The sequence below is a fragment of the Crocuta crocuta genome, unplaced genomic scaffold (assembly GCF_008692635.1).
Source record: "Crocuta crocuta isolate KB4526 unplaced genomic scaffold, BGI_CrCroc_1.0 scaffold551, whole genome shotgun sequence".
NCBI lineage: Eukaryota > Metazoa > Chordata > Mammalia > Carnivora > Hyaenidae > Crocuta > Crocuta crocuta.
The window spans coordinates 468,641-491,159 of NW_027530969.1; the positions used below are offsets into that span (position 1 = coordinate 468,641).

Consider the following 22,519-nt stretch of genomic DNA (forward strand, 5'->3'; position numbering starts at 1 on the left):
CCCCCCACTCACTGTGTGAGGATAAAGAGAAGGAATGAAGGACTGCACGAACTGAACGAGCCTATGAGTGAACACGACCAGGTGCGTGTGGGTGCTGCCACGCCCATTGTCTCCATCCAGCCGGCAGCCTAGGTTTACCCACAGAGAACGGAGAAGCAAGTGAAGGCAGGGCTCCGCTGGGAGACACAGGGCGTCCAGTGTGAAAACCGTGTGCCAGGAGCCACACCGGCCTCTCTGGATGGCAGTCACAGCAAGGATATGGTAGCGTTTGCACAGCTTCTGCCATGAGAAATGAAAACTGGTATCTCCTTCTGCTACTACTGGCTCATGTTGGAAATGAGGCTGCTGGTCTTGACCAGGCCTCACAATATTCCATATCAGACCCATATTCTGAACACAGATACCTCATAAGGAAAAGCACATTCCTGCCTCTACAAAAGAGATTTTAGATGAAAGCTCTGTGTATGATTGTCAAAAGGCTCTTCCTATGGGCCTTGCAGATTCAAGACTTAGATAATAAAGGGGGTTAAGAACACAAGAGTTACAACTGAGCCTGGCCCCGAGACAAAGAGCCTAACTTAGAGTAAAGGAATAGATAAGGGTAGAACTTAAGTTAATACTTACACCTTTTTCTAACTGGTGATGTATGGCAGTCCCTTCCCCAAGGCCTACTTTCTGCAAACACCCTCCCTTACAGGTGGCTAGGATGAGGATAGATAAGAGTAGCTAAAGCATTACCCACGAATAAAAGGCTGACACATTTAGGGCCTCCATGGTGTTCACACATTCAGCATCAAATAGGTTTCCACAAACAACTTATTAACCAACTCAAAAACATTCATCCTCTTGAGAGCCAGACAGAATGACTCTTAGCCCATCTATACACTTAACCTATGACCTAACCTTAGCATTATTAACTTAGAACAAATATGTATCCTGTCTTTTACTAAGAATACCCTGTTAATTCTTTAGTTATAAGAGTTACTTAACCTCACTATAATTGGAATAGTTCTGCAAGAATATTTCTGTAAAACCTGCTTCTGTACACTTTCCAAAGCAACTTATCACAAAGAGTTATCCATTGTAAAAATTCCTTTTTCTGATGTCATGTTATCATTTAACCTATAAATAAAGACACCAAACCCGACAGGACAGAGATGCCTGTCTGGTGATCAGAAAGAATCTTGGGGCTCTCATTCTCTCTCTTGCCGACACCGTCCATCCTTCAGGGACCCCTGGATCTGCCGGAGCGGCCTCCGACAACTGTGCTTGGCCTATCATGGAGCCTCCAAAGCATAAGGTAGCCAAGGCTGAGTGAAACTCAGCAAACTATGAGACAGTAAAGACTTCCTTAAAAGTGAGAATTAGCACTTTCCTATCAAACCCACTGAGAAGAGACAGTAGCCCAATGAGGGCCCCATGCTGTCAAAGGCCAGAGACAATAAAAGGTAGTCCAAGGATGTAGCAAAGGATGGAGAGTGGGCTCAAGGCCAGACAGGCCCGACCTATCACCTGGCTCTGCCCCTTACGAACTCCAGTGACCTTGGTCAGGTCCCTTCTTCTCTACCCTTAGCCTCTCCTCCTCTAACGTGGACATAAGTCTGCCTCCTGACCTGTGCTGTCAAGATTAAGTGAAATAATGTGCATGGAAACTTTGCTCTCAGAGTACCAGCTATAAGTTTGTTAATAGTCGCATGTGAGAGTTGATTTTTCTGAGAAGTGTGGTTTACTTTTAGATCACCTTGTTGCTGGTGCATTAAAGTTGTATCAGGAATTAAAGACATACATTCAGTTAATGAAGAAATATATTTGCATATAAAAGGTCCAGCATCTCTGTCTCTCCATGCTTGCAGGAATGCTAACTTTCAGTGCCAAACAGATTCCCTGCGGTCCCCAGGGAGGCTAATTGTACATACAGGGATGGGAGGAAGGGGACTCACGGACACCAAAGGCCTTCCTTTGCATTTCTGATCTATTTTTTTAATGTTTATTTATTTTTGAGAGAGACAATACACAGAAGGTGAGCAGGAAGAGACACACACAGAATCTGAAGCAGGCTCCAGGCTCTGAGAGATCAGCACAAAGCCGGAAACGGGGCTCGAACACATGAACCATGGTATCACGACCTGAGCTGAAGCTGGATACCTAACCGACGGAGCCACTCATTCCTGATTCTAAAACAGAGATAGAAATGTCTCAGCAGCTATGGAAAACCTCTAGAAACCACTTCCCTGATAATTTCTTCAGAGCTTACACTACACGATAGGGTACCTGGTACTCCCTGTCCCCCCACACAAACTTCCCTGAATGTTACAAACACACACAAGGTGTTAAACATTTTTCCAAGTTTTCTGAGATGCTACTAGAAACTTTCAATAAGCACTGGCTTAGAATTTACCCCTGGGTCATTCTGCATATTTTTTTCCCACATGAAACCAAATTGAGGAAAAGTTTTTAAACAATCTGAACTTATATCCTGCTTGAAATTCATGCTGGAAACTTTACCCACCCCTGAGCTGCAAAAGTACTATTTGTTTTTCCTGCAAATGGACCATATATGAGGGTAAAATGAACATCTTTCTGTCTTGAGATATGTATATATAGCTTATTTTTTTCCTGGCCAAACTCCCCGAAGCCAAACATCTAACAGAATGACTGATATCTCCATTGCCTCAAAACCAAACAAAGGAAAACAAAACTTTACCTGTTGTCAACCAGAAATCAGGAGATCTGGATTCCAGACTTGGTTTGAACCATGACCTAGCCGTAGGACGGTGGGGATTCTCTCCAGCTCTCTGCTCTGGATCCCAGTTCAGTGTATTGGGGGGGCAGGTGCTCAGGAGTGGGAAAGGAGTCAGCCTGAAACCCCATTTGACTCTAGAATCATGTGACTCCAGATGAAAACAAGGGTAAACAATGGCAAGATCCTATCTGGGAAAATATTTTTCTTTATTTATTTTTAAATGTTTACTTATTTTGAAAGAAAGAGTGTGAGTGGGGAAGGGGCAGAGAGAGAGAGAGAGAGAGAAAGAGAGAATCCCAAGCAAGCTCTGCACCATCAGTTAGTGCAGAGTCTGAAACAGGAGTTGATCTCATGAACTGCAAGATCAATGACCTGAGCTGAAATCAAAAGGTGGACACTCAACTGACTGAGCCACCCAGGAGCCCCCTGAAAAAATTTTTTAAATTAAAAACAATTAAAAATTTTTTTTAAATTTATTTTAAGAGAGAGAGAGAGAAAGAGAGAGAGAGAGCGCCTGCACGTGAGCAGGGGAGAGGCAGAGCAAGAGGGGGAGAAAGGGAATCCCAAGCAGGGTCCACACTGTCAGCACAGAGCCCAAATGTGAGGCTCAAACTCATGAACTGTTGAGATCATGACCTGAGCCGAAATTAAGAGTCAGATGCTTAACTGGCTGAGCCACCCAGTCACACTTTTTTTTAACTTTTATTTTTTTAATTCCCCCCCCAAAATATATATATTAAATATTTTTATTTATTTTTAGGAGAGAGAGAGCGTGCGAGCTGGGGAGGGTCAGAGAGAGAAGGAGTCACAGACTCTGAAACAGGCTCCAGGCTCTGAGCTGGCAGTCAGCACAGAGCCCGACGCGGGGCTCGAACCCACGAACCGCGAGATCATGACCTAAGCGAAAGTCAGACGCTTAACTGAGTAAGTCACCCAGGCGCCCCTCCCCTGAAAAATATTTTAATATTGATTCAAGACATCTTCTCTGTAATGCTCTCTTCAAAGGAAAGTCCCCAATTTCTGATTCTGACCTGAGGGATAGGAAATTTGTTTCTCTTCTCAATCCTTTTATGTGGTACTACCCCACCTGCTGGAACTTTAGGTTTTTGCTGCTAAAGGTGGGAGGTGTTTGGGAAAGGTTCCCTGAGCTGGGTGACCCGAGGAGGGTGTCTTTTCCACAGCGTTCCTTTGTGGAGGAGGGCAGAGCCCTGGTGCCGAGTCCTTTTCCCCACCCATTCCATCTTATGGTGGGGCTGCCCTGGGCTCGGGGAATGACAGAACCTTCCAGAAGCGGGCACTCAGTGCTCATCAGATTTTCCACACTCTCCTGAAAGATGATCTGTGGCTTCTCCTCAGAGCTGCAGTCTCAGGGATCCAGTTAATGCCTCTTGGACTGGAACTCCTTAGAAACTAAACCAGGAGTCTGAATATAGCATGGGTTTGGTGTAGTCAGAGGCAGGTCAGGGGGTGGCGGCTGTGGGAAAGCAGCACCCCCACCGCCACCACATGGGGCAGCCCTGAATTGCTTCGAAGTTTCCTTTAAATCCATATCTCCAGGTGAGGGAGTCACTAGGGGTTTTAAGGAGCCTGACCCGACTCTTAAAAGACCAGGGTCCTAACATCTCATTCCAGAATTCGAGAAGCCAGAGGCCTGGGTTTCCAGTTTGCTTCCACTCCTGCCTTGGGAGAGTCGCCCTTCCACTGAAAGCCCCTGGGACAGGTGACTGATGGATGGCCTTGCAGCTACGACCTACAATTCCCGTGCGTCTCCTATGTTCGGCACGCTCAGTGTAAAGCCTCCTGTCTGTGGAGCTGTCTCTGCTGAGCCAGGTCTGTCACCCGTGAAGATTTTTTTTTTGGTCTTGTCAGGAGACCGCAATGAAAAGCTTAGGGTGTTGTGTCAAGGCCCTGTCTGAGCTCCGGGCTCCAGAGAGGGTGTGGCCTCTTCAGGGCAGGAAAGAAAGAATGCTGTGGGTCCCTGAGGAGGGGCTGTCCCGAGCTGACATCAGCCTCTTGTGGCGCAGGCCATAGACTCCAGGATCAAGTGGATTAGAGGCCCTTCCCCCATCTCCCCGCCCATGCCCAAGGGAGCCCCACACCACTGTGGCTCCGCACCTCACAGCCCGGTCCAGTTGCAGAGCCCAGCCAGCTGGGCCTGCAGAACCAAGGTAAACAGTGCGGAAAGCATCCTTTGGATTAATGGCGACCGGCAACCACCACCTCTTCCCAGGCTAGCATGAACCTCCTCTCTCCTCTCAAATCGGCTGAGGAATAGTCGCCAAAGAGTTCCTGACAAGAACCCCCTGGTATGTGGGCAGTGTTTCTGATCTCCTTCTCAAAGGTCATCTCTCCCCAGTCCCTCCCTTCCCGCCACTGCACCAGGAATTATTTATTTCACAGAGCTAAATGCCGCCATCCTTCTCAGCTGCTTTGGCAGCATTCCATCAGAAAGCAGTCAACAAACAGAGCAGAGAGCACCCTGAAGACAAAGTACGGAGCCCAGTCCATTAGATAAGTGTGACTCAGATCTGTCACAGATGTTCTATATCATATCCAGACTCCCTTATTTTGTCTTCAAAACTCTTCTTGGCTTCTAGCAAAGTCCACCAAGTCTCCTCATCTAGCCAGGACACTCCCAGTTAAACCCTTGGCCGCCCCAGAAAGGGACCGTAGACAATGCTAGGAAGACTGAACCACAGAAACTGTTTGGGTTAGAGCAACCAAGGTAAAGTGGACACAGTGAGCTCAGGGTGAGCACCAACACACCTGGTCCTTGGGCAATGTCCACCACCTCAGAGTGACTAAGTGCTGTCATGTGCATTTTTCCTGTTTGATCCTTAATCACTACCTGGGAAAGAGAAGGGCCAGAGGAGGTAGCAGGCAAGTTCAAGTTTCCGAAGTCCTTGCAAGGGGCACTGCTTAGGAAAGAGGTCTTCTTGGTGTTGCATGACTGGGATGGAAGCCAAGATTGGCAGTAGGGAAACTCTTGGTCTGGGGCCCGTGTGGGAATCTGCAGTGGCAACTGTCCCTGAGTTCACCAGCAGGTCCTGATTGCAGGTGCTTTTTCTTCAGGCCCAGTCTTCCTAGGGACCCAGGACCAGAACACAGATGCCCTCGAAGGGGATAGTCTGTTCACGGCTTCCCATGGAATGGCATCATTTCAGAGCCCAATAAATACTATATGCTAGCATTTTGTTGCAACTTGGCTAGGAGACTCATTCTTCTCTGACAGTCTCTTGAAGACTCTACATGTAGCCCTTGTCAACATTTTAGGGAGGACCCTCGTCAGAGAGACTTCCATTCCTAGACTTGGTGTTCTGCTCAGTAAGGAGATCCCTAGCATCACTGCTCAGTTCATAGCAAAGGAGGAAAACAAAAGGGATTCTGCTTTGTCTCTGCACCTTTTCCCATGTAAGTACCAGGAAAGACAGTATGTCTGAACTAATGTATTATGCGGCATAATAATATTCAGCACCTACTGAATCTTGGCCATGGTCGAGACAAGGTAACAAGCACTTTATGTGGACTAACTCATTCAGTTGTCACAATGATCCTGCGAGGTAAGGATGCTTCTTATCCCCATTCTAAAGATGAGAAAACTGAGGTGCAGAGATTACCTGGCTAGCTAGTGAGGCAGCCAGGAGGGAAGGCAGGCAGTCTGCCTCCAAATCTTCCCATACAACCACTGGGCTATGGAAGCATGGTCTGTGTCCCTGGAGTATGGCTATCTCTTGCTGGGCCAGCAGGGCCCTGAAACAGGTAGGGAGATTCTTTGGCTCCAGCCTCCAGTTCCCCAGACCTGTGGGGCTGCTTGGATGATGGCTACAGAATCCAGTGACCCCAGTAGAATGTCCTTACCGGCATCCCCTGCTCTGTCTCCTTTGTCCCCCTTCTCTCCTTTTGGGCCCCGGTCACCTGAAACAAAGGAGGAAAACTGGCATTAGAAGTGGAAATAAATCCTACCCATGAATAAAATACTATTGCAGGAGATGTATCAACCCGTGACCCAAGAAACTCTCAGCAGGAGCCCATAGAGCTGGAGGGCCTGGCATGGCAGGAAAGATAAGAGCTTGAGTCAGTTATGCTGCATGTTCTGGTCACCCGCAAGAGGGAGATTGGAGCAGGGGGCTCAGCTGAGAAGTTTCGCTCCCTAAAGCGTAGAAGAGTGGTGTCTACCAGCACAGACTAGAGTACATGGTATTCAGCAAGAAGAAGACAGGGCAAAGATATTCCTATTAAGTAGTCAAGGCTTTATTTTTTTGTAATATTTTTATTTTTTTATTTTTTAATGTCTTTATTTATTTTGGAGAGAGAGACAGAGAGAGTGGGAGAGGGGCAGAGAGAGAGGGAGACACAGAATCCAAAGCAGGCTCCAGGCTCTGAGCTGTCAGCACAGAACCCAATGCAGGGCTCGACTCACAGGCAGTGAGATCATGACCTGAGTTGAAGTCAGACGCTCAATCCACTGAGCCACCCAGGCGCCTCTTAATGTTTTTATTTTTGAGAAGAAGAGAGAGACAGAGCGTGAGCTGGGGAGGGGCAGAGAGAGAGGGAGACACAGAATCCAAAGCAGGCTCCAGGCTCTGAGCTGTCAGCACAGAGCCCGATGCAGGTCTCAAACCCAGGAACCACAAGATCTTGACCTGAGTCAAAGTCACACACTTAATGGACTGAGCCACAGTAGCTCCCAGGAGTCAAGGTCTTAGAAGTACGCATCCAAGTTCACCCTAATAAGCACAGAAGGAAAAGCTGGTGGAGGACTTCAGTTAAATAGAGAGGACAGAGTTTATGGGTCAGGCATATTTCCCAGTGGGGGAGGCTATGAAACATGAGGGGGAACTCCCAGGGAATTGTAGAATTTCCTTTTCAGGATATGGTTGAAACAACAGAGCTCCTTCCAAGCTAGCATCACACTCTACAAAGAAGTGGAAGGTCCTGACACCACTCAAAAGACAGGGGAAGGCACTAAAATAACTCGGGAATTCTATTCCAAGTACCTCCAGAAGAATATCTGCAAGTCAAAAGCCTATGGCGGATTGCCTGGTGAAAAAAAAAAAAAGCAAGCCAGCAAGATCCAGGGATGAAGGCCTAATGTGATCCAAGTTTCGAAGAAAAAAAAAAGAAACCCCAAAACTAAGGCAACCATATATGTAAATATGAATATGCTTAGAGAAAGTTCTGGCAGGATATGCTCCAAAATGTTGACAGTAGTTATTCTAAAAAGTAATGGCTTCAGGGACTATGGGGGAGGGGACTTGCTTTTTACTTTATATGCTTCTGTATCGTTAAATATTTTCAACAAGCATATGCTGCTTTTGTAGTCTGTTTTAAAATCAGTTTTTAAAATGTAGATCATAAAAGGAAGGAAAACCTCAGCCTGCTTAATCACCAGAAAGTAGAATAAAAGTTCTCAGTGATCCAAGACTAAGAGACCATCGTAGACTTGGGGTAGGAATGATTAATAGTACTTTTTCTTAGTCTTCATATTCACAGGGGAGAAAGTTAAGACTGGATACACAGCCTCAGATTTCCTCATCTTATGCTACAGCTACCATAGAAATCTGTACACCCTTGAAAAGAAGGTGGAGGGGTGCCTGGGTGGCTCAGTTGGTTGAGCATCAGACTCTTGATTTCAGCTCTGATCATGATCTTATGGTTTGTGACTTTGAGCCCCACATCAGGCTCCACGCTGACAGCTGACAGCTCAGACCTGCTTGGGCTTCTCTCTCTCCCTTACTCTCNTGTGCACATGTGCATGCTCTCTCTTTCTCTCTCTCTCAAAATAAATAAATATTTTTTTTTTTAAAGAAATGAATGTTTAACAAGACTAAGAGACTTGCCCAAGGTCACTGAGCTGGTCAGTGGCAGAGCCAAAATGCAAAGCCAGTCCATCCAGTCTGAAGCCCGTGCTGCTGCCCAGGGGCTAGCAGTGAGCAAGGCTACATGGGTGCTCTGAGGTTTGCTATTACCTTTGAACCCACGTATGCCCATCGGTCCTGTGGCTCCCATCTTTCCATCATCTCCCTTGGGGCCTGGCAGTCCTGGGGTTCCTCTCTCTCCTGGCAGACCTGGGGAGACACAGGACAGTTGTGGGGCCTCCAACTCAGAGCTGGAAGGGCCCTTACAGGTTATCATCTGGCCCAGCAATCACCCTCAACCACATGTTGTCTTGTGGCTTTTCCTTACTGATTCTTCTCAGTTAAGTTGAAGAGGCTGCAAAAACAGTGTTCAAAAGGTCAGCACAAACCTTCCCCATGGGTGCTTCTTATCCAGTTAGGCTGGGCCCCTTCCCCCAGAAGGTCCAATTCTATTGTGAGTAATGGTGCTATTGAACACTCAATTTGGGAGATGTCCCTTTACCTCTAGTTATGAAACCTCTAGAAGTTTCAATTCAGCAAACATATTTTTGAGTACTTTCTTGTGTCGCACACCATTCTGGATTCTTTTCATAAAGTACCTCATTTTAGCTTCACAATAAACTGAGGTACTATTTCACCTATGTTACAAACGAAGAAACTGAGGCCCAGAGAGGTTAAGTAACCTGCCACGGTCACACAGCAGAGAGTGCTAGGGGCAAGATCTGAGCCCTGGTCTTCCTGAACTAAAAGCTTGTGGTCAATGAGCTTCATCTCATGCTAGATGAAAAGGGCTTACTGGTATCTAGGGTAAAAGGCAGATGAAATAGCTCCCAACCTCTTTAACAAAAAAACCCACAAAGATCCCTTCCCTGCTGGAAACCCAGGGAGGTAGAGCAAAGGGGATCACAGGCTGAGGAGGAGGAAGTCAGTAAACGGGATGGATGACTGGCTGCCAGCTGCCAGATCAGGCCCTGAGGCTCCTGGCCACGAGGTCCCGTGGCCATTGCCTGCATGTCACTATGGACAGCCAGAATCAACAAATACTTTCACCCAGTGAGAGTTCTGCGCCCCAGAGGCCTGACCTAAGCCCACAGTTATCTCTGTAAAGCAGAGAACTCTTAATTAACTGATTACTTGTTCTTTCCTGCTTTGAATGTGGGCTGGCTTTCTCTGTTCTTTTTCTGTGACATGGAGAAACCTGTCTTCCAGTAATTATTTCTCCAGAGGTAACATCAAATGTCTGGAGGAGGACGAATGGCCTCAAGGACGGTGGGACCTCAGAGAAGGGCTGATTGATTTCTTTTTTTCCTTCCTCCACACAAGGTGCCTGTGTGGAGTCCACTGGCCCCATTGCCACAGAATTCTGAATCTAGTATAGGGCATGCCCAGGGCTCCCCATCGTATAATTTAATAAGGCAGAAAAAGAGCTTCCACAGGCCTGTGAGCATCTAGGCACTCTCAGTTCTGCACTTGGGAAGTTCCCCTGGGGGGGAGCCAGCAGGAGAGGCCAGGTAGTGGGCTCTCCTTCTGTTACCTGCTGCCCCCTCTCCTGTTTGCAACCTCCTCAAGATCTAGGAAGAAAATGGTTTGGAGATAGAATTCCTAACATCAACAAACAGACATCTTTCCCCAAATAAACTTCACCTCTTCTTCCATCACTGAGAAGACTTTGCACTCTCCTGGAAAACACTGCTCACAGCAGAGGCTCAGAAGCAAATAGTCTGGGAGGCAACGTTTACGAACATAACAGAACAGGAGCCTCCTGAGACAACGAGTCTAAGAAGAACACACTCTTTCCAGAAGGCCAAAAAGCATCCTCCTCCTCAGCCACCGGATCTTCAGGGCTGTCACTAGCGTGCTCACTGATGGGGCAGAATCAGCAAGGAGGAGGGAGCATTAGGTGTCCGGTGGCCCAGGACACACTGAAGACACAGAGCTCACTTGGGGAACACCCTCAATTCCTTCTGAAGGCCCCAGTCATGGGAACTCTGCCTCCTGGGCTGAGAAGTGGCTTCAGGAAGCTGTGAGCCTCTCATCCCCCCCTTTGCCTTCAGATCTTGGTACTTTATATGGAGAATTATTTGCTCCATCTTTGTGATCTCAACAATGCATCAGTGTCTTGGCACAGCAGGGCTTTTGAAGCTGGGTGGATTGGGCACTCTCCTGGGGAGCCCCTTCACCAATACTGACGAGGGAGTGGAGGGTTAGGGAGGGATTGGGGACACCCTCCACTTCCTGGCATGCCCAGGTCCTTCACGGGGCCTCCCAGTTACCTCGAAGTCCAGGTAATCCAGGGATCCCAGGCTCGCCTTCCTTCCCTTCATCCCCCTGATCACCTTTGGGGCCGGGAGGTCCTGGAGGGTTACAAAATGGCACCAAGGTTAGAGGGTAGCTTTGTGGAATACGCCCCCCATAAAGGAAGAAAAATACTCCCTCTTAAAGAGAGGAAGGGTCCACGTTATGCCTTGGAAGCACATAGGGTTCCACCTAGCCCAGTCTTGTGAGTGTGCAGGGGAAATCAGGGAAAGCTTCCTGGAAGACATAATATCCAAAGTGAAATCTAGAGGAACAGTGGCAAAGTAAAAAAGAGGAGTGGAGGCATGTTGTGGACTGAATGTCTCTGGTCACCCTTCCCTTCCAAATGCATATGTTAAATCCTTGATCTTCAATGCGATGGTATTTAGAGGTGGCGCCTTTGGATGTGATTAGGTTAGATAAAGTCATGAGAATAGGGCCCCCAAGAAGAGAAACAGAGAGCGCTCTTGCTCCCTATCCCCTTCTTCAAACTTGAGGTGCTCTTTCTCCCTCTCCCTCTCCCTCTCCCTCTGCCATGTGAGGACACAGCAAGAAAGTGGCCATCTGTAAGCTAGGAAGAGGGCTTCCCTTAGAACCTCACCATGCCAGCACCCTGATCTCAGACTTCTGGCTTCCAGACTGTGAGACAGACATGTCTGTTGTTTAAGCCCCGCAGTGTGTGGTATTTTGTTACAGCAGCCCAGACTGACTGAGACGGAATGACAGGGGGATCAATCTCTATAAGAGCTTAAGGATAAGAAAGAGATATGTGAGCCATGGTGGGATTAGGAGCTGGGAGCACATAATGGGCAAGATGGGTGAGAAAGTGGTGGCTCTTGGAGTTATGGACTAAGTGTTAGACTTGACCCTGAGGGCACCAGAAACCGCAGCAAGACCTGAGGGAAAAAAGAGGGTCATCAGATCTGCACACAGGGGAGACGGCTCAAGCTGCCATATTGGAAAATGGATAAGGACAGGAGGGAAAGCAGAAGCAGGGAGGCCACAAGGAGCCTGCATCCCAGGAGGGAGGTGGTGGAGCCCTGAAAGAGGGAAGTGGTGTTCTGAAGGGATGTGAGTGGCTCTTTGGCAGTAGAACAGACCTTGACTAAACATAGGTGAGGTTGGGGGAAGCAGAGCACCTGGCTTGAGCATCTAGGGGGAGGGAGGTGTCTAATTGCTCCTGAGTGGACTTTCTTCCAGGGCCAGGTTCCACTGGGGCAGGGATTTCAGCACATGTGGCTGGATTCAGTACCCACAACAATGCTGCATTTATCTTCTAAGAATATTAGTTATAGAAGTTATTTGTCTGAGGCCACACAGCCAGCTAGCAAGAGAAGGAGCCCAGGTTTCAACTCAGGGCTGTCTGGCCCTGCCCCTCAGTCTCACCCATCACAGTACATGGCTTGCCATTCCCAGAATGCAATTAGGCTTCCCTGCCCCCAGCCTACTGTGCTCCCCTTTAATCTCCTATACCTACCTGTCCCCACCTCCCACCACCCGGCTGCTTATCACTTCACTCTTGGCCAGAGCCTCTCTGAGCCAGCATTCCTGCTGAGGGTGGACATGGCCCATCTGAATGGACACACTTGGTGCCCTTTGACACTTATCTCACACTGCCTTGTCCTGGACTCATAGGTGTACATGTTCTCTCCTTCCTAACAAAATTGCCAATTCTGTTCTTGGCATCCCTGTCTCAGCTGTGAAGATCCAGACTCTCAGCTCCCTACTCTTGCTGCCTTGTGAAAGAAGACGACGACCAAGGAAAATGCCAAAGCATATTGTAGCAAACTGAAGAGTGTCCCTTCAAAATTCATGTCCGCTTGGAACCTCAGAATGTGACCTTATTTGGAAATAGTGTCATTTCCAGATGTAGTTGTAGAGTCATTTAAAAGGGGCTGATCCTGGAGGAGGGTGGGTCCTGACCCGATGGCTGGCATTGTCATAAGAAGATAAAGCACAGGCAGACACATGGGGAGAATGCTATGCGACAGAGGGGGCAGAGACTGGAGTGTCTACAAGCCAAGGAATGCCAAGGGTTGTCAGCAACCACCAGAAGTTAGGAAGAGGCCAAGAAGAATTGTCTCCTGGAGCTTATAGAGGAAACATGACCCTGCGAACACCTTGACTTCAGACTTTCAGCCTCTGGAATCATGAAAGAATCAGCTTCCATTGTTTTAAGCCACCCACTTTGTGGTCCTTTGTTATGGTAGCCCCAGGAAACCAAAACATACACACTCACAACACAGCAGCAATGGATTGCACAATAAATATTTGATGAATGAATGAGATCAGAGGGTGTTAATACATACAAAACAACCAGGCAGCCAAGATCGAGATGTACTGATACATTCCAAAAGTTGGCACCATCCTCAGACCCTAACCCAAGTTGACAGCTGTTTAATAATTCGATGGCACATACACAGGAAAAAAGCAATCAACAATTTAAAAATGCACGCGTTACACACAAGTCATTTAAAGGGGCTGGGTTTTGTGGCCATCTTCCTCTCTTCTATGAGGAAAAGCAGGGGAAGACTGGCTACATTGAACTCAGCTTTCAGACAACAGCACTGGGAGACAGAATCTGTTTAGAACATACCTGAGATTATACAGCAAAGGAGAGGCCTGGTGGAAGAAGCAGATGAGCTTTCCACCCCATATTCCAGGAATCTCTCTGTCAGGTCAGAGCTGCAGCCAGGGACACTGAGAGGGGCCTGGGTGTTTACAAGCAGTCCCTGAGCAAGACCTCCTTCTCTCTGCCCCCAGTACACCCCCCTGTGCCCTCCTACCTCCCCCATCTGGAACTCAGCGCTCCTGGAACTGAGCAGGTCAAGGATGCAACAGGCTGAACACTCCACTATTTGCTCCATTTGACCTGCCAAGGGCATGACTCAACATATAGATCTTCCCAGGAGTAATTCTCACCAAGGAAGGATGCTGTCCAGGAAATGACCCCTGGTGGTAGGGCATCAGGGTGGTGGAGATCATTTGGAAGACAGGGGCTGAGTACAGATATGGAGCGTCTTAAGTTCAGATCCTGGTCAGGTAAAATCTAAGTTAAAGTTCTTTCCCCAGGCATTTGTAGTGAAGAGTAAGCAGATGACATGACACACTGGATGTAAAAGGGTTTGGTAACCTTGAGTGGCAAGGCCATCCTAATCATCTGTACCCCTACTTTCATAATGCTTCATCAGAACGACTCCAAGATCACCACATATAGTCATTCTGAGCTGTGCCTGAAATGACCTTGCCATGCTTGGCTAGCTCATTCTGGGAGAGGTCTGAAGACATCCAACACATGGGTGTAGTTTTTAAGACACAGATAAGTGGCTAGTAAGGCCCTTACTAGAGATGAACTGGGAGGAAGCTGGGATGGACAGTAAAGGCGGGCGCTGATTTCCAAGCCTTGGTCACGCCCTTAGGTAGAACTGGTCCCACAGACTCAGAAGGACCTAAAATGTGGCTGGTGTGAGTCTCACGGGGCCAGGCTTCCTGGAACTCCAACAACTGAGAGCTTCTTCAAATCACTGCTGCCCATGGATAATACACACTTGGGGTCTGACATTTCATCATTTTCTCTGGAATCGAGGCCAAAAATTGAGCTTGTCTTGACTCCTCCCTTTTCCCTGCTCCCCACATACCCTTGCTCACCAAGGCTCATCTTCAAGGTGAATCCCCTGTCATGTCTCTACCTCCTTCCCCATTGCCACCACCCTTATCAGGGTCTCACACCCAACCTTTTAAATACCCCCTTGTCTGAGGGCTCTCTAAAACCCGTTGTGCTGTCCCATTGATCTTGCCAGAATCTAGTGAACTCACAGCCTCTGAGGTTGTTCATAGCACAATAGGCCATGGCCCCTCCACTGAAGACCCCCGCAGATCATTCACCACCTTACCCTTTCTGCAAACTCATGGTCTGATGCTTCTAGACACAAGCTCTCTTTTATCTCTGCCAAAACCATTCTCATGTGTTCCCAAACATCCACTAAATCTTTCCCTTTCTAAGAGTCCTGTCTCTCTCAGGCCTGAAGCTCACCTCTAAGCACACTCTTCTGATCTCTCAGGGAAGAGCCCCAAATCTCATAACTGGGAGGCTCCTCAGACATCACTATGCACAAACTCTTCATGGGAGCACCCTTGAACTTGGGCGGGCAACCCTGTGCCCACTCATTGGGCCCTATCACTCATCACGCACTGTGGTCCCCAAGGTAGACAGGCCTGTCTATAGGGCGGAAGCCCCTCTCTCTGCGGCCCTATGCCTCACACAGCACCTGGCATACTGTAGAGATTTATGAGTGACTTCTGGGCAGTTTGTACAAGCCGTTATGGTATCACCGGTCCTAGTGGTACCCAGTTGAGCTTTTTAATTTCTTGACTCTTTACACTGTGACTTGCTCATCTTTTCTCTCACTAGAGCAGGTCAGAGCATGGAGGCAGTCTGGGGCAAGGAGGAGTGGGGTCTATTTCTCCTCAGTTGTGAAAACACTTCTGGAGCCCCCTCCATTCTGTTTCTGGTCTGGGGCATCAGCTTCTCTTTCACCTTACCTCCTACAGGGGGTCAGGGTCAGGAGGAGGAGGAAGGAGAGAATCCTCTAGCCCTGTGCCCTGTGTCTGGGGTCCTCTCTGAGGCCTGCCCACCAGTCCAGTCCTGTCCTCCCACACTGCCCCCAGGGAAGTTCTGCCCCCAAGGGGGCTGCCCATGAGCTGCGCCGGCTGGAAACATCTCATGAACAAATGAAGAATATGTGACTGAGTGTTTGGGAGAAACACCAGGGTTCTTCTGGGAACCAGCCAACAGGGAGGGAAAAGCAATCCGTCCTCCCTTCCCGGATCCTGGAATGAGCGATGGGGTGGGGGACCTGCATGTGCTGGAATCAGGACAGACTCCTGCCAAGAACAAACTATCATTACAGCTGATGAAGTGGGCCTGAAGCCAGCAGAACAGCGACCAAAATCCATAATATAAATACCACCCCCATACCACGCTAATCCCAGGGCGGCTGACCAAGGTGGAGTCCTCCAATTAATTGCCCTATTTCCACCCCCTGACGTCACGTAGGCACTGGGCTTTCAGCTTTATTACCTTTACAGTTTTGCATGCTCTCCCACTCCCTTCACTGTGTGCCCAGGGCAGGTACCGTTAGCTGTGTTTCCTGGCTTGAGGGGCTCAGCCCAGAGACGCAGGTGCTGCCCCTGGCTGTGGCCCAGCCTGTGAGGCCAGCTTTCCTCTGAGCCTCATGGGTTAAGGGGTGGCGAGCCAGGCTGGATGCAAGTGCATGCTCTCCACTCCTTTTCCAGCAGAGAGGCTGGTATGGAAAGGGACAGAACAGAATGCTGTCCAGCCCCCCGGGGAGCCGCCACACAGCCGTGCTTCCCAGTCCCTGGTGGAGCTGAAACACTATTTACACATCACCCCACTCACATATCTGTGCACTAGAGGCCAGAGTAGGAACCCAGAACCCATGGCCTAGCTCCATCACATCATCTGTTTATAAACCCTGCTGGAACCAGACTCTCTACTGCACAGCATGTTTAAAAAGCAGCTAGCAGATAAATCTGCTCTGCCAATGTGTTGTCATGAACTGAGAGGTGTCTTTTCGAGTTCTGGTTGGGCCACCGACTTGGGAATTGACTTGGGCAAATCATTTCCCCTCCCTGAGCCTCAAGGTCCTCAACTGTAAAGCAAGAGGACTGGACTAGCAGATTACAGAGCCTATTATCAGGGTAACATTCTGTGATTCTATAACCTTCCATCTAGCAAGCCGGCCATCTAAATATGGCGGAGAGTCCTGCCTTCCTGCCTTGCTGCCACCTCCTTCCCCCAGTAGGGCCCCCCTGGCTGGTTTATCTCTCTTCTCCTGGTATGCCTCCCCTCTCTGGTTATGTTTTTCCCTCCTGGTATGGCCTCTCTCTGGTTATCTTTCCTCCTCCTGGTATGTTCCTTCTCTAGCTATCTCCCCACTCCTGGTACACCTTCCCTCTCTGGCTATCCTCTCCCTCCTGTATGCCCCCCTCACTAGTTACATTTACCCCTCCTGGGATGCCCCCCACTCTCTAGTTATCTCCTCACTCCTGTGTGCCTCCTCTCTCTGATCTTCTAAGCTCTCTGCTTCTCTCAAACCACAGACAGATTTCAACAGACATGATTAATACTGAAAACCCAAAGCAGAAAGCAGAACGCACTGCTGTGAATGTACACAAAAGACAAACTGGAGACAAAATTCAGAGAAAACTGTATAACAAAGTGAGAGAATGAAAACCATTTGGGGTCAAGCTCAAGAATAACATAAATAAGCTCATATTTGAAAAATATACATCGTTGAGTGTTTGCGGATTTTGTGCCAGGAAAGGGCAAAGAGTGGGGGGAGTGTGAGTGTGTGTGAATGTGACTGTGTGTGTGTGTGTGTGTGTGTGTGTGTGTGCTTAAAGACTAAGAGAGGAACTGGACAAAGTTAGGGCAGAAAGGCCATTTCAGAGAGCAGTATGGAAATGCATAGAAGCTTAGCCTGTAAAATACCTCTATCCAAAAGCCAGGGTAGAGTTTTGTGTCTTTAAAGTTGAATGGTGTTGGGGCACCTGGGTAGCTCAGTCAGTTGGGCGTGTGACTTCAGCTCAGGTCATGATCTCTCAGTCCATGAGTTCAAGCCCTGCATGGGGCTCTGTGCTGACAGCTTGGAGCCTGGAGCCTGCTTTGGATTCTGTGTCTCCCTCTCTCTCTGCCCCCTGGCCCCCACCTGCTCACTCTCTGTCTCTCTGAAATGAATAAATGTTAAAAAAACAATACTTTAAAGTTGAATGGTGATTACATCAGATATGCCAAACAGAATCCTCTTTAATCATGCCAGCTGGCTCCCTGGCAACCACGAGACAGGGAGGTGGAAAAGGGAGATACCAGATACAGTGGTAATCCTGGGAGCCAGAGGGACTGAGTGGTCATCTCCAAGGAGCCAGCAGCCCATCGAGAATGCAAAGCTTGAGGACTAGAAGGCAGGGGAGGGGCTGCCCCCAAATACCCTCAAGATGGAGTCCAAAGAAGTCCATTCTCTTCTCCCTTCATTGCTCAGAGCTGGCATCATTCTTCCCTAGAGGGCAGGATGGTCAGTGACAAGAACATGATTTCTGAACCATTCACACATTGACTTTTCCACTTGCCAATTGCATAAGAAACACTGGGAAAATTATTCAGGTTCTCATCTATGAAATGGGGACAATCATACTCTTTTGCAGGATGTGAGGATTATCAGTCTTTAATGTCTATTTAGAGAATAAGTGTGACACAATGTCTGGATTATAGTAGGTTGTAATTTAGTATGGTTGCAATCATTAGAAAGTACCTGACAGACTGCTGTGGGCAGAGAAGGCCAAGGAAAAGAGAAGAGGGGGAAAAACTAAAATCTCAGGGGTGTGGATTTGGAAGAATAGATTCTACCTCCTGCCCTCCTTTGATTTCAGGGAAGTGAAAGCCTGAGTGACCCAGGACAAGAAAATCAATGTCCTGACTGTCCAGGTTCAAGATCTAACAGTTGCTTTGCAAACATTCACAGAGTTCCAGTTATGTGCACTGCACTGGGAGGTGCTGGGAGGTGCAGCGGGGCACGAGAGCAGAGGCTGGAGTGTAGCGCAGCGTGGTGAGCACCGGGGAGCGGGTTAAACGTTCTGATCCGATCACTGAATTATACACTTAAATGGGTGAATGCTGCAGCATGTAAATTATACCTTATTAAAACTGTTTGAAAACAAAAAGTCCTGGGTCAGATCATTACCAGCTGTGTGGCCTTGTGTAAATCAGGCATTTCCTCTGGGAGCCTCAGTTGTTTTCCTACAGGAATCCTACCCTGCACTCAATAATAAAGCCTGCCTTCAACCAACCTCACAGTTGGTCTTGGGACCCACTTTAAAGCAAAACAATGTACCCCAAAGCCCTCTGTGGACTGGAAGGTACCATGTAAATGGAAGCATCCATCATTACCACTTTCTGCTCTGCTAAATGGAGTTCAAGGGAGGAGACATCAGTGAGCGAGAGGGGCCGGTGGGGTTCTTGGAGGAGGTGGGTTTGGGTTTGAGTGAGATCTGAGAGCCTAGTTGTGTAGGAAGAGGCCTACACATGCCGGGAAATGGGCATAGGCCTTGTGGGCATAAAGTTCCAGGGTCCTGTAGGGCAAGATTTAATAAAGGGGCATCGACTCTCAATGGGAGTGGATTCAGGGCGGTAGGGGAACTCCTGGGGCCTGGAGGAAAGCCTGTACAGGTGGGGCCCAGGCAGGGGCGGGGCTGGGGCTCCAGCGGGCCTGGGTACCTTTGGCGAGGGAGATGTTCCTCAGCGCGATGGAGTGCTCCCAGTCTTTGAGACGCAGGTCCTCGGTGACGGTGTTGAGCATGGCCAGCTCCTGCTTGAGCTGCAGCGCCATGCCCATGTGCACCAGCCTCATGCGGCGCGTGTCCTCGCTGGCGTTGCTCACGAGCACCTGCAGGTCCTGCAGCCGCGTGCTGTGCAGGGCCACGTCGTAGGACAGGCTGCGGTTGAGGCCGCGCAGCGCGCCCCCCACGTCGGCCAGCTCCTCGCCCAGGACGCCCACCCGGTGCGCCAGCCCGTCCAGCAGGCCCGCGTGGCGCCGCAGCAGCAGCTGGCTGCGGTTGCTCTCCACCTGCAGCTGGTAGAGCTCCAGCTGCGCGGTGTCGCTCTGCTGCCCGGTGTGGTCCCGCAGCAGGGCCACCGCCTGCTCGGTCTGCGCCGCCTGCGCCTGGAGCCCCCACAGCGCGCCCTCCAGCCGCTGCACCGCTCCCGCCAGCGCCAGCAGCGAGTCCGACTGGTTCTGCAGCGCGTCCTGCACCTTCCACACCTGCTCCGTCAGGTCCGCCTGCAGCGGAGCCTGGAGCAGCCGCAGCTGCAAGTCCCGGAAGCTCTCGTTCAGCCGGTTCACGTTCCGAGTCAGCGCCTTCAGGTCGTCCGGGGCGCTCCGGGGCCTGGACACTGCAGAGGAGGAGGGAGGAGATTGAGCTCTGTTGGGAGGGTCCCAGGACCCAGGAGGCAGGCGCAGCCGGAGCCTAGCATTCAGTAGGCGCTCAATGAAGGGAAGGCAGAGGGTGGCTATGGTTGAGGGCCTCAGTAGATCCCGCGTACTGAGCTAAGCCATGGGTCCCCAAACTTGTCTGTCCATTAGATTGACGTGGTGAGGTGTCCCGCCCACGAAAATTGTGATTGACCTGGTCTGGGGTGTGACCTGGGATCTGGAATTTTTAAAAGAGTCTGATATATTGAATATATCTAGCCCCTTTGACTTTAGGAGGCTGGTACCATTATTATCCCCCTTTCGGGTTAAAGCTGCTCAAATTCCCAAAAGTAAAAAGCAAGTAAGTCCTGGAGTCAGGATTCCAGCCCAGGAAATTCTGAGCTTGCTTGCTCCAGAACCTGGGTGCTTCCCTACAAGTCTGCCCCAGAATTGTTTGAAGGGAGCACCCAAGCAGCAAGCCAACTCAGCCAGGCTCTAGGCAACACTGTATTTCCCAGCCTCCTGAGTCCAGGCTTGCAACCCCACCCCTGCTCACCTGCTGCACCAAGGGCCCCAGGTACAGATGTTTTTATATTCATTCGCCCCCTTCTCTGCCTCCACCAACTCTTTCCCCAAATCCTCTATTTCCCTCCTCAAGCAAACAACTCATCTCAGTGACTTTTCACCCTTCCCTTTGGGAGAGGCTCCCTTTTCTTGCTTATAAGCAGCTATTTCACAATACTAAAGGGGAGGCTGTGCATCTTAACAATTAACACTCTAGCATCTGGTGTCTCCTGATAGCTTGTGGACTTTGCTGACTCAGGTTCAGCACATACCCCCGAAGTCAAGGGATGCTGCTTTGCTAGGCACTGTCCATGGCTGTACCCACCTCTGCTCTGCACACTAGAGAAATGGAAACTGGTGTGGGACAGGGTAGGAGGTGAGGCAGGCAGATGAGGCACAGAGGGAATTCTGCTTTAGAAATCTTGGAATGGGGAGAGCAAGGAGCTTTGTCTGCAGCCTGTTCACACAAAGAGGAATTGGGATAGGATAGCTCTCTCCCAGAACCTCAGGTAGGAAGGGGGCAGATAAGTTGTGCAAGTGTTTGAACCATCCTTCAGTGATGCTTTTGAAGGCTCACAGCATCTGTGGTGGCCACTCTGGAGGAGCTGACTCACTTCAGATTAGATTCAGAGACCCACAGCATGGGCCTTGGAGTCTCCATCTCAACCTCTCCCCCACCCACAACTTTGATCTCCAAGAAGATCACATGCCAAGTTGTTACCCAGCCTCTGCATATACCCGTTTTTCTGTCTTCTGTTACTTCTAACTGTTGGAATGTTCTGCGTTCTGCTTGGACTAGAAATCTGCCTTCCTGTAGTCTCCATCCACTGATCGTGCCCTTTGGGGTCATATAGAGTTAGTGAAATATTTTTTTCCCACAAGACAAGCTCTTCAGAATTTCAGAATTTCTGGTTTGAAATCTGTATTGCCTTCCTCTGTTCTCTCATGACTAGGTTCTAAGCCTCCCTCCATATATCCTGGCTGCCTCCTCTGCACACACCCCAGGGTGTCAGCATCCTCTTAGAGGGGGAGCTTGACCTAAGTGTGCTTTTCCATGGTGTGGACAGACTGGATAAAGTATGGTGGAAGAGTCATCTCCTTCAGTCTGGGCATGAGACTTCTCATGTGGCCCAAACCAGGCTCTGGTTAGCTTTATCCAGGCTTTGTGGATTTTGGTCATTGGATTTGGGTCTATGCAGTCTTTGGTGAAAATTTCCCCCAGTTTATGGATGGAAAGACTGAGGCCAAGAGAGTATAACTGAACTCCCCGAAGGCATGCATCCTGCCTCTTGGTCTAAGGGTTCATGCTCCTGCTCCGTGCTCTGGAAGCTTAGTTAATGAGTTCTCAATACAAGTAAAGGTTCTGGGGATATGAATCCATGACCCAGTCACAACCACAGGAATTGTCTGCTTAGGAAATCATCAGAGGCCAGGATTTGATTTTAAAACCAAGCTGTTTCTCCTGTATTCAACCCAGATTGGTTGGCAAGTATTAAAGACAGGGTGGTTGGAAAACAGAAAGCCTGATAAATAGTGTCAGTCCCTCCCCACGATGCCCCTGGAGTTCAAAGACACACTGCTTATCAGATGCAATAAGAACACTCTGAGCTTTGAAAGTTCTGGGTTGAAACTGGGATTGTGAGTGACCCAGGGGAACAGTGCAACCTGCTTGCTTTGAGTTTCAGGTCTGCCAGGAGCAGCACCATGAAGGAGGCGGTCTCCCTTACTCCCACCATCTGCCAGCTCCCCAGTCACTCCTTCCCTCTGAGATAGTGCCCGTGCCTGACAGGTGCCCTGTGCCCTCAGAGGGCCCTGGCCTCACCCATCAGCCCCCTCTTAGAACCTGCCAGCTCTAGGGCCCTTCTCTCTGCCCAGAAAACTGGGCTGAAGCTTGCCCATATGGTGTGGTTGACAGTCAGCTACCTTGTCTCTGAGAGTTCATTTGGGTCTTATTGTTCATTGCACAACCAGCATAAACAGACACCCAAATAAAAGAAAGAAAACATTCCCCCCAAATCCCACAGCCTCCAACAAATACACTGGTTTTCTTTCTGTTTTCTTTTTCTTGCTCC

General features: G+C 49.2%; 1 protein-coding gene across 1 annotated transcript in view; it reads right to left on the minus strand.

Annotated features, from left to right (window-relative positions):
* Positions 1-22,519, minus strand: part of SCARA5 (scavenger receptor class A member 5) — a 120,338-nt gene that overhangs the window by 30,555 nt on the left and 67,264 nt on the right. The window contains exons 4-9 of the mRNA XM_077769735.1: positions 19,190-19,864; positions 10,875-10,955; positions 8,713-8,811; positions 6,543-6,658; positions 5,510-5,591; positions 13-176 (exon numbers count right to left, since the gene is read on the minus strand). Coding sequence (XP_077625861.1) covers positions 13-176; positions 5,510-5,591; positions 6,543-6,658; positions 8,713-8,811; positions 10,875-10,955; positions 19,190-19,864 — 1,217 coding nt within the window. The remainder of the gene's footprint in view (positions 1-12; positions 177-5,509; positions 5,592-6,542; positions 6,659-8,712; positions 8,812-10,874; positions 10,956-19,189; positions 19,865-22,519) is intronic.